This window comes from Canis aureus, chromosome 14 (genome assembly GCF_053574225.1).
Source record: "Canis aureus isolate CA01 chromosome 14, VMU_Caureus_v.1.0, whole genome shotgun sequence".
Taxonomy (NCBI): Eukaryota; Metazoa; Chordata; class Mammalia; order Carnivora; family Canidae; genus Canis; species Canis aureus.
Genome location: NC_135624.1, coordinates 47116554 through 47129226, shown reverse-complemented (window position 1 = coordinate 47129226; position 12673 = coordinate 47116554). Strand labels below are relative to the sequence as shown.

At 41.4% G+C, this 12673-nt stretch overlaps 1 protein-coding gene across 3 annotated transcripts in view; it reads left to right on the top strand.

Moving 5' to 3' along the window:
- Positions 1–12673, top strand: part of CORIN (corin, serine peptidase) — a 235731-nt gene that overhangs the window by 46101 nt on the left and 176957 nt on the right. For all 3 annotated transcript variants that reach the window (XM_077847934.1, XM_077847933.1, XM_077847932.1), the window contains exon 3: positions 7459–7659. In XM_077847934.1, the coding sequence (XP_077704060.1) occupies positions 7459–7659 (201 nt within the window). The remainder of the gene's footprint in view (positions 1–7458; positions 7660–12673) is intronic.

The following is a 12673-nucleotide window of genomic DNA, read 5'->3' as shown; positions in this document are numbered from 1 at the left end:
AATTATTTGGGGAAGCACTTGACAGAAATAGAATTGCAGCTATAACTTGAGACGATTCAGCCTTTTAACGGGTGTTTCCGGAGAGCAAGGCAGCATGTCATTGGCGTCGAAGCAAGGGCCCTCACGGAGTCCCCTGGTCCCCGAAGGAGGAGGGCATGCGAAATGGTCACACCATTACTAAGAGAGCCACGAGGTGACTCTGCTGTGAGAAGAGACAGTTGCCACGCCACCCGATGACAGGGGCCCAGAGCTAGTCTGAGCTGAGGTCCCTGCTGACGGGGTGGGGCCTTAAACACAGACTCCACGGAGGGGGGATCGGACGAGGGCCTGGCAGGCCTGGCCTGGTAGAGGCTTTGAGAGGGGGCCTTTGGCAGGTATGGGGGCAAGCAGGTCCAAATGGGTAGAAGCCTTGGCAGGAAGGAAAAACGGGGGGTACTGCAGCAGTCCTCCAAGGGCGGTGTTTGGGTCTTTGTTTGGCCCTGAGTTTTGCACACTGTTGGGCATCCTGATTTCACCAAAGTTATGATCCAAAAAAATTTCATCAGAATGCTTCCTGTCTTCTTTTCCCAGGCTGCTGAAACCTTGGTTTCAAAGGCTCTTCTGTTCATCCACTCCTAAAATACATTTCGTTTGTTTTAGCCCTAAGGTTAGTAAGGGAGGTCTAGGGTAACTTTCCTAATTTCCTTAGAACCGTGAAAGGACTGTGTGTGGCCAGTTAACGTTTTGCTTTGCCATGCAGGGGAGAAGAAAGAAAATTAGAATGCGGAAGCTTAGGGGAGATGTTGCAAATAGTCCATTTTTCTTGAACTCGGGAGAAATTGTCCTCTACAAAAGTGACTTTCCTCTTCAAACATGTTAGCTGAGCTAAAGATCATTGAACTTAAATATAGTTTTTCTCTTAGCAAAGTCACAGCCTGCGGCTTTTACAAGAATTTGGAATTATAAGAGTTTCAACTTCCTAACTCATAAGGTTGTATTTTGATTATCACTTTCACATGGAAAGACCTCCCAGATCTTTTTTTTCCCCGACACCCCCAAATCTAAGATCCTCTCTGATCTTTTATGACCTGGCTCCATATTCCTTAGTTAAGCCCCCAAATTCCTTTAATAACCCTGACCTTTGGGGACAGATTTATGGACATGGAGTTCTCAGACCTGAGAATAGTTTTTCTGTGGCTGCTCAGGCCTGAGGTTACATGTAACGTGGAAAGCTTTCTGAAATGGAAGTCCAAAGCCTCGTCCCCCAAGTGTGGCCCATGGGCTGGCAACGTCAACCTCACTTGAGAGTTTGTGTGAAGTGCAGATCCCACCCTAGACCTGCTGGCTTTGCCTTGAGCAAGATCGCCAGGTGATTTCTGTGCTCGATCCAGTCCCCCATCCCCTTCAATCTGATCCTCCCCCTTTCTCTTCTTGTCATACCTCCTCAACATTAGTACTTGGGCACCAGTGACTTTTCACCCAACGCACAGCATCTGAAACCAGTGTGCATTTGAGCAAGACTTTGAAATGAAGAACCCATGCTTTCTCTCTGTGTTTGTTTACGCCAGTTCAGAAGGAGCAGGCTCATTGTTAGTTGGTGCCAGCAACCCGGTCTTTTATTCGGGTGGGATCATGTGACATATAGGGTCTTGCCCAGTCTCCACTACTCCTCTTTTCTTCTCAAAATGCCTGCATATTTTCATTCTGATTTTTCCTCTGCTTCGGGCTGGTCTTTCTCTGTCTCCTTGAGCTCATCTTTCTTTACCCAGCTATTAAATGTTGGGGTTCCCTAAGCTCGCTCTCTTCTCACTTTACACTCAGACCTCTCTTGGCAGTGTCATCTACCCCCACGACTTCTTTCCTCATTCATACATTCAACAAATATTCTTTAAGGCCGACTTTGGTGCCGAGCATTCTGCTGGGCACTTGACATGCAGACATGAATAATCCACCTTCCTACCTTCTAGAAGGCAGGCAGGGAAACAGACAATCGCTCTTGAGTGTATGGGTGATAACAAAGAGCGTGTGCTCCGCGACCACAAAGAAGATAAAAATTTGTGGGCATCTGGCAAGGCATTCTGGAGGAAATGCTAAGATTCTCTATATTTATTTATTTTTATTTTTATTTATTTTTATTTTTTTTACTGATTCTCTAGATTTAGACTTTTTCTCCCCCCTTGAATGTTTCACAGGCATTTTATAATCAATGTGTTTGTAAATTATCTATTGTAATAGATAGATTACAGGATAGGCTGTGCTGTACTGTGTAACAAGAGTAACCCTAAAATGATAGGGGTTTAAAAACAACAAAGGTAATCCTCACTCATGCTACAAGTCCTTTGTGAGTGACATGGGGGCTACATTCATTGAGATCATTTAGGGACTCAATTGATGGACCAGCCATCATTTTGCTCCTATGTAGTTATGGTGGCAGAGAAAAAGAAAAAGAGCATTGGAGATTTCTTTTTTAAGTGTACGATACAGTATTAACTACAATTACCAGGCTGTACGTTAGATCGCCAGGACTTATCCATCTCGTAACTGGAAGTCTGTGCCCTTTGACCAACATCAATAATGTCCAGAGGCAGAAAATGAGGCCAGAGAATGTAATCTACATATGTGTCTTAGTAGATAGAATGCAAGAAAATTGAAAATATTTGATGAGGGCAGCCTGGGTGGCTCAGTGGTTTAAGCGCTATCCTGGAGACCCGGTATCGAGTCCCACGTCAGGCTCCCTGCATGGAGCCTGCTTCTCCCTCTGCCTCTGTGTGTGTGTGTGTGTGTGTGTGTGTGTGTCTCATGAATAAATAAATCTTTAAAAAAATATTTGATGAATGGCACTCATGACTACCGCTTCTCTCTCAGTTGGGGGTTCCCTCATGTACATGGTAATTCAAATCAGAAACCTGGAAGGGATCTCTGACTCTTTCCCTTATAACTCATAATTTTGCCTCTGAAAGCTCTCTTCCCAAATGTTGCCTTTGTCTTCATTGCTTCTGCCTTGGGTTGGGCCTTACTCTCTTCTTGCTTGGACTATTGCAGTAGTCTTCTTATCCTCTAGACTTGACCCCTTTCCCCATCATCTTGCTGCCAGAGGGGAGGGGTCATTCTCATGTGCCACCCTGCTTAAGATCTTTCAAAAGTTCTTCATCACAAGAACAATTCCAAGCCCTTAACAGGAACTACTCTTCACAACGTGGCTCCTTCTACCTCTCTCGCCTTTCCTCTCACTAGTCCCCCTTGTGCTAGCTGTATTTAATTACTTGCTGCTGGGCCTTGCCTATCTTTCCCCCTTTGTTCCATCTAGAAAGTTCTCCATTCCCTATTGCCACACACCTCCTTTTCCCCACAAATGCTTTGCTCAAACCTGGCTGATCCTTAATTATCTTTTGAGATTTATATTGAGGATCATTCGCCCCTAAAAAACCTTTCCTGACTTTCTCAAAGAGAATGACAGCTACTTCTCTACTTTCTGTCACCAGATTGCCTCATGCATATCATTCTCAAAGCACTTGTATCATGGTTTGTATTTTTAGACTACATGCCTGTTTCCCTCAACTAATCTAGAAACATCTTGATGATAAGAAGCTCTTACTAAATGTTGTGTTTGCAGCAGAAAGTAAATACAAAGTTCCTGGCACATAGAAAATGCCAAGTAAATGTGTTTCCACATGGCTAGAGACATAAAGATGAGGAATTACTTTTAAACTCACATCATAGGAAGATAATTTTTTTACATGCATGTGATGGTTGATTTTTTCCAACTTTTATAATTTGTCCAAAGTGGGAAGTGTGTGTGTGGGTGCCTGTGTATGTTGTATGTCATGTCTCAATTCTTGGGTAAGCTAAGTAACTCCTGAAAGCTTTGTTTCCCTTCTCTCTTGAAGCATCTGTTTCAAAAGATTGTTGGAAAGCCAACTCAGTAGGTGTCTGCAGTGAATATCCTTAGCCAGGTGCCTGTGTTAGTTTCCTATTGCTGCTACAACCAACTGATTACTTGGTAGCTTAAAACAATATAAATATATGACCTTAGAGTTATGGAGGGCACAAGTCCAACTAGGTCTCACTGAGCTAAAATTCAAGTGTTGGCAGTACCGTATTCCTTCTGGAGGTTCTAAGGGACAGTCTGCTTCCTGTCTTGTCCAACTTCTGGAGGCTTCCCACCTTTCTTGGCTTGTGGCCTCTTTCGATCTTCAAAATGAGCAATGGTCCATTGAGTCCTCCTCATGCTGCATGTCTCTGATGCACACCCTCTCACCTCCCTCTTGTGCTTATAAAAACCCCGTGCCCACCTTTGGCTCACCTGAATAATCTAGGGTCATTTCCTCATCTCAGATTCATCAACTAACTCACATCTGTTATATCCCTTTTGCCATGTAAGGTGTGGAAAGTGGCATATTCATGGGTTCTGGGATTTAGGATGGGGACGTCTCTAGGGGACAGTCATTGTGCCTACCACAGTGCTCAATCCATTCATTATAAGTGACCAGTAAAGTTTGTCTATTATTATTGGAATCATAGACTGTTTCTTAAGTGAGCTTGTTAAGCAGAGCCATGTTCCAGAGCTGAACCCCTGTGAGCCTTACAACCTTGGTCAGTGTGGTCTTGTGTTATTCACTTGGCGTGAAAGAGCCACATTTCTTTTCCTCCAAAAGTAGGTTAAGTGGTTCGTTTTGAAAATTTCTTTAGCCATTTTGTTATGTGGGATGCACTTACAGTAAATGGAAATTGATGTTGATTTAAAAGTACCTTCGTAGCCATAAGGAAGGCAGTTTTACTTTCTTTGCTATCACTGTGTAGTGATGACTAACACTTAATGAGAACTGACTATGTGCCAGGAACTCTTCCAAATGTATATATACATTGACTAACTTGATCCTAATGGTCAGTCCCACGAGGGGAGGGACTTTTATTTCCCTAGTTTATGGCAGTTGAGAGTTTGCCCAAAGTTTCAGGGCTAGTAAGTACCAGAGACGGGATTTAAATCCAGGTGGTTAGGCTGTAGAACCTGTACTTTTAGCCACAGCCCTATAAAACTAGGAATGTAGAAAGGATGGGGCAAGACTGGAAGAATGAACCCTCCACTTTGGGCTAATACCTCTCAGCATTTTTATAGCTCATCGTGGGATAACTTGAGGATATTTACTCTTACTGAGTTCCAATTTTTGTACTCTTTAAAAATACGTGTGTTAGGTGACCAACTGTGAGTAGGGAGTTGGTGGGTTTCCAGAGATGCTTGAAAACAAATCACCTGGTGAATTCAGGCCATTAGGATGGTTCTCTCTCCCTCTCTGTCAGTTGGTCTGTCTGTCTCTCTTTTTTTTAAGAATTTATTTATTTATTCATGAGAGACACAGAGAGAGGTAGAGACACAAGCAGAAGGAGAACAGGAAGCCCTATGTAGGACTCGATCCCAGGACCCTGGGGTCATGCCCTGAGCCAAAGGCAGACACTCAACTGCTGAGCCATCCAGGCATCCCGGTCTGTCTCTTAAAAATAGACTTTATGGACATTAACTACAGTAACTACCGTATATCATGTATTACCTTTGCCTTTCATTCTTTTCTGCCAGCTTGGTTTGATATGTGGAATTTAAGAGCAAGGAAGCTGAATTTTTTTTAGAAAGTTGTCCTACGAAAGTCAGTGTTTCCTACGAAAGGCAGTGTTCCAAAGGACTTCTTGGAGTGAAGAGATGCTATCAACACTTTTGCCCCTGTGGTTAGATGAGAAAGGTAAAGGAAAGGTGATTAATAGGTTGATTGTTACAAACAAGATGCTAAGAACAACTGTTGAAATACTTTATATGGAAAGGAGCTCTTTTTAAGTGAATTATATGGAAAGGAACTCTGTTTAAGTGAATAAAGAATCATGTATCTGCGAGGAGTTGGCGTGTGCTAAAAGTTATGTTGACAGCGCTGGATGCTGACTCAGAGGTTAGTGTAATAAATAAATCACCTTTTACAGGCTTTATAAGTTCATCACAGCCGCATTAGGGGAATTAACATGTTATTGTGAAAAATCTCTTTCTGCCAGAAAAAATAACAATGAAAGCAACTACTAAATGGATGAAAATAAAATTGTATCTAATGATTCATACACGGTTTGTATGAATGAAATACATATTACAGAGTCGTCTCTGTTTTTGATCTAGGATAGACCGTGCATCAGTTTGAAAATCAAAAACAATTAAATGAGGTCTTTCCTTTCACTTACTACCTTTAATATTTACCCGTAATCACACAGACAGTTTGGAGAGTGTGTTACCTGCACCACATGGTCACGACTGAGATTTTATGCTCCAGTGTTTTATTTAGAATCCTTCAGCAGATGAAACTGTTGACCTCAGTTAGCTAGAAAACAGCTGCTTTTCTATTTTGATTTGCAGTTAATGTTTTCCAAGTGTCAAGCACATGTAGAGAAATTTTTTCCATAGACTGATATTAAACATTTTATTTATATTTCTTTTATTTTTAATGGTCCGTGGACTGTTTGGAGAAGTGAGAGCCAATGAGAGCATTCATTGTACATTCCTTTAGGAAAAAAAAACCCTCCCTTGGGTGTTTCTATAATGAATCAATATCACATTTGTTTATTTTAGTGACATACTCGATTATAGTGCTATATTATGGAAACAGTCTGTTGTCTATTTTTACTAAGTTAAAAATACATGATCTCTTTCAAAGTTTTCAGGAGTTTCTGCCTAAAGCCAAAGCCAGGTGATTTCCCATAATCTTAGGTTTGACTATTTTGTCAATGAATGAATACCTTGAGAAAAGTGACCAGTTGGTAATCTTCGGTTAATGGCTCTATCTTATCATTGCATTTATGGTTTCTGGTTGAAGATGAAGACAATTGAGTTCTTTTGCTTAGTTTTTCTAGAATTAGAGTTTTACATTTTGGGGGTTTTTATGGTATAGTCTTGGTGAATATATGAGCCCTATTATTTTTAGTTACCTGTTGCACATGGGTCACTGAAATTTGAAAAACGTGGAGAAAAGAAGGCTGAAGCTAGGCAGGCACTCTTGTCCTTTGGTGGCAGATGTAGAGATACGAAGAGCGTGTGTCCTGGGTACTAAGTAGCATAAAATGATGGATGAAATTGAGAAATTCACTGTAAGGAAACACTATAAGAGTCACATTTCATTTATTTGCTGTGAGTCTCAGGTGAGGTGAAATTGCCCTAAATTCTGTGGGCACGGGGGCACCTTGGTGGGAGACTCAGTTTCTCGACCTGGAGCTTTTGAGAAAGCAGTAGTTCTTCACAGGGTTTAGGTTGCTAGTGGTAGAGGAGACACTCTCTTGGTTGTACCAACAAAGTGGGAAGTTTTGCTAGCCATCATCTTCCTCTTTGCATTTGCCTGGATAGAATGAGACTTGGGAAAGTGGCTCTAGAGTTTGCTTAATATGTTTTTTAAAATAAATACTTCTAAGTAATGTATCAAAATATCTTCTTTTTTTTTTTCTCTCTCTCTCTTTCAGGAACATTAAAAAAAGCCTATTTTAAATCTAACGGGAGTGAGCCTTTGGTCACCGATGGTGAAGTCCCAGTGTCTGAGATTATTCTTACAAATCCAGTCTGTAACAAGAGCACCGCGACATCGGCTACACATCCCAGTCAACACATTCCAGCCTGGACCACGGATGCTTCTCTCCCAGGGGACCAAAATCACAGGAACGCAAGTATGTCTGAGGGTGCTGAACACTCGTGCCTTTTAATGTCTGTAGAACCAACAGGTGGATGGATTTTCAAGTGTGGCAGCCAATGGTCTTTAATTCACAATCACTCACTGGCCACCCAGGCAAAGCTGCACTCTCTTACCTGGCAAACCTGAGAGTTCTTTTCCTAAACTTACGATGCCATCTGCTCAGCTGTCCAGACAGGGAAAAGGGTAAGAAATGAAAATGTATCAGTGCCATTCAACATTTCTGAGGCATACAGCTTGCCCCAGTACCACGGTGCTGACTTTATGGTGGCTGACCTCTGAAAGTTTGTGCTTCTGCTTTGAAGTTTTAAGTTGCTTACTTTGAGACGGCTAAATGAGCAAGTAGGTGAAGTTATGTGTTTTGTTACGGATGCCTTGTGGGAGGGATCTCAGTTCTATGATGGAAGGTCAATGATTTCATGGGAACTACCCCCCCCCCACACACACACTTGCTTTTAAGGCTCTCGTGTGTTCTTTTTACCTTATTTCCATCTTCTCCCTCTTTTATTGACTGTGCAATTTATTTTACATGTTGGTGAATGACAATCACACCTTGAGGAAGATAGTGTGTGTGAAACTCTGCTTGAGGACACATGGAGGTATCTGTCAGCTATTCCAGAACAAGAGCTGGGAGAGAGAGGATGGAGGACAGAAGTGTGGAGGTGGGACCAGTTAGATGGTGGCAGGCAATATGCTCTGCAATCGGATTGTATTCCTCAATATCCCTCGGATTTTTAGTAAAGTCACTAAGCTTCCAGCCAGAATGCTGGAGGGAGTGGAGCTGTGGGGAAAGTGCCCAAGGGGTCTGCTCTCATCCAGTTAGTGCTGGCAAAACATAATCAGAGACCAGTCACGAGAAGAACTTTCTCTGCAGTTGTCTTTTTTTTTTTTAATTTTTATTTATTTATGATAGTCACACACAGAGAGAGAGAGAGGCAGAGACACAGGCAGAGGGAGAAGCAGGCTCCATGCACCAGGAGCCCGACGTGGGATTCGATCCCGGGTCTCCAGGATCGCGCCCTGGGCCAAAGGCAGGCGCCAAACCACTGCGCCACCCAGGGATCCCTGCAGTTGTCTTAATTTTTATATTTTCTTTTTTTTCTAAGGATTTTATTTATTTGAGAGAGAGAGTACGAGTGGGAGGAAGGGCAGAGGGACAAGCAGACTCTGGGCTGAGCATGGAGCCCCACATGGTGCTTGATCCCAGGACCCCGAGATCATGACCTGAGCCAGAGTCAGACACTTAACCCACTGAGCCACCCAGGCGCCCCTTATTTCTGACCTTCTATTTCTTAACACAAGGTTATGTGATTGAAAATTGTGCAAAGGCATCCACGGTCCTTCTTACTTGTTCCTCCCTCTCATGAAAACCCACAAAGGGAAATCACAGCCTAAGTCTAGGACAGAGTATTGATTTTCATTCTGAGCCAGGAAGGGAAGGATTAAGCTAACTTTTCGCTATCACAGCATATGTTTGCCAGTGTCTGAAGGAAAGCAGAATTATTCTATTGCTCTAGCCCCAAAGAGACAGATTGTTTGAATTCCATTGTTTCACACAGAACCTACGGATTAACTGTTTCTTAGGCTTGATGTTCACCGGTGAGTGCTACAGGTTCCTGTCATAACTGCAAACCCAAACTATGCCAAGTAAAATTTGTTTTCCTCATGAGTTTGATTTTGAAGTTTTTAAGATTTTAGCTGTATTTTAAGCACTTGATTCCTCTTACGCCCAGTGTTTTTCATCCAAAGTGCAGAAGTAACCTAAGCAAAAACTTAGCCCCGCTAATGTGGTTGCAATTACAGCAATTGTTACTGTCTTTTGCTAAGTAGATTTGTCTCTAGTTTGAAAGTTTTGTCATTTGTTGAGATGCAAGTAGGGGTGGCAGACACAAACACCGAAGAGTAAAGAACCATATGGTATTTGTTACTCAGTTTGGAAGCTTGATGGAAGTCTGTTTGACTCGTGCTCTCTTCGTATGGCTAGAACATTGCTTGGGACTGGGAACATCATTTGACATGTAAAGGAAATCCAGGGGGAAATTGGAACAGTTAAATGGAGCAAGGTCAACACCTTTGAATATATGTCATGCCATGTTGTTAATGTACTTGACAGTTAGCGTTGAGCTTGACTGTCTGACCACCCAGACCTTCAATGGACTGTTTGTATTAACTAAAATTATTTATTCATTGCAAGGGATAGTTTTTCATACATTTCAGTAGTATTGCTAGTCTGTGATTACAGAGCCTTTGGTAGTTTGGGGGGCATATTTAAATACTTTCTTTGTGGTTCTTATATATAATTAACTGATGAGGTATGCAGGTATGCAGGCAATACACGCCACTTCAGGTAATGGTATTGAGGCTTAGAGAAATTAAGTTGATATACCCAATATCACCTGTGTAGCAATTGGTAGGCATGAAATTGGGATTCTGATCTTGGGACTCCTGGACCTGTGCTCTTTCGAGTATTTTGTGCTTCCTCATTTAATTTTATTACGTTCTTTGCAGTTGCAGAGCGAATTTAAGCCCGAGGAGAGTAGTTTTCTTTGTTCACTGCTGTATAGCCAGTGCACAAAAAATACTTATTGCATGAATAAATAAATGAACTACAGTCATTTCAAAAAAAATTTTTTTTAAAGAGATCTTATTTATTCATGATAGACATACAGAGAGAGAGGCAGAGACACAGGCAGAGGGAGAAGCAGGCTCCATACTGGGAGCCCGATGTGGGACTCGATCCTGGGACTCCAGGATCACACCCTGGGCCGAAGGCAGGCGCTAAACCACTAAGCCACCCAGGGATCCCCTCATTTCAAAATTTTAATATCTGATTTACCACTTTTCATTAACAATGTCTAATCATACTTCTGCACTTGATATTTACTTAACCAGTTTCACTTAAAGTATCATTCTAGGCCTTGTATCAGTACTAACACCTAGCAGTGAATTGGCTCTTATCCCTTTTTAAAAATTATCTCTAATTGAAAGGTCATTTTAAATTCTTGGCATACGTGAAAGCTATTTGCGTCCGCTTCAGTCCAAAAATACAGTGGCCAGACATTCTGTTCTATCCAAATATCCTGGGTAGGACACCGAGGAGAGAACTCCCTGCAAAAGGTATGAGGAAGTAGCCTTTCCTTAAGACCTTCCCGCCTGGGGGTCCTCAGTATCAAGCCAAAGCATAGGATTCTGTAGTTGGTAAACTCTTAATCAGGATACCCACCCACTCCCCCATCACACTGTGTGACAGAGCTTTGTAAACGTAAAACGGGTTCTATGTGACATCTGTTACTTCTGGAGTTTCATTAGCTGCATTTTGAAACCCAGTTGTAATATGGAAAGGGAAAGTTTCATCAGTAGCTTGCATGTTGTAGTTCACGGGATTTTTCTAGGTTGCATTTTCTATTTTCACTTTTTTGTTTTCACCTTTCTTCTCATATATATTTTATAAATATTTAAACATAAACTAAATTTTAAGGAAAGGAAAAAAACTCTTTGACCAACCAAGAGCTTTTTCTTTTTTTGGCTAAGAATCTTACAGTACACAGTGAAATAACCTGGAAACTCTGATCAGGAACTAAAGGGACAAAAGAGTGGGGTAATGTGCGAAAAGCTTAGAGTGTTCTGTTTTCTCATCACGCTCTTCGATGACCAGCTCCTTACTCTTCTGTATCAGATGAAAATGTATCATGCCTCTCATTCACTTTTAAGAAAAGATGCATTAGCCTGGGTAACTTCGTACCAGAAGTGCCCTAACCACATGCTCCAAATCTGCTGAGTGTAGAAAGCTTACACACCAATCAAAAACTCTAAAGTTATTCTTTTTTCCTTGTTTTCTGTTTGTAACATGGTATTTCTATTAGCTTGAAAGTGAGTTCTGCAAGAGCATGAAACTAAGAGGATCAGAGCATGTCTTGAAGTTTTGCCTGGATTCTAATTCATCAGGCAACTATACTGGGGGGATTTGGGGAAAGGGAGTCTAGACATCTGAAATCACATAAAGTCCCCTCTCCTTTTTTTCCTGACGTTTCCTAATCCTATCAACAATAGACTACTGGATGTCTTCATTATATTTTTCAAAAGTCAGGAGCTTACTGACTATGGATTATTACACCATTTGGAGTGGGAATCTGTGTTTATCTGTGCTTATCTGTGTAAAGGTGGATGGGTGAATGGATTAAATGTGCCCAAGAATTGTATCCTTAGCATCCCTTTCTTGTTGTTGGACAGTGCTTTTCCATCTGGGGGCTGAGGAACTCAGATGTATTCCTAGGATCCAAGAATTCTCTACAACAATTTCTTAAATACGTACTTTCATTTCAGTGATGATAAAAAAAAAAAAAAAAAAAAAAAAACTAACATGAGCCTGATCTCAATAACCTGGACAACCATCTTATAACAAGTACTTACATGGAACTTTAGTGCCTGTAATGAATTTCTATTTATGGTTTATGTTGCTGCTAAGCTATATTGCTTAGGCACTTGCCAGCCATCAAGAAAGGAACAGAGGCAGACTTGATAAATATTCTTTTCAATAGCAGAACCAAAGTATGTACTGGCTTCTTGTGCAGAGGGCACCTTTGTGGCAATTCAAGTAGAGAAAAATGGTGGCCCACTTACTCAGCTGGGACACGTGATAGGATAAGCTTCCTAAATACAGAGGAACTTGTGGCTCAGCATCATATTTTTCTATTTTTCATACAATAATGTTGACACTATTCAACATAATTAGCTCAAATTTCATTTGTCTCATAGTTTTGTTTCTATTTAATGTATGCATATTAATTTCATAGCTGTGTTAGATCTATAGACATAAAGTGGCTTATATCTATATGTACTTTCTTCCTGCATAACTTTCCGCATAGCTTTCTTCCTGTGAAAGTGCCTGTGCAAATTTCAGCTTGCAAAATACTGCTTTAGGGTAACAGAATTCTAGTTGTTGGTGTCACAGCCCCAGAAGAAGCAGCGATGCTCTATGGCAGAGCTTCTTA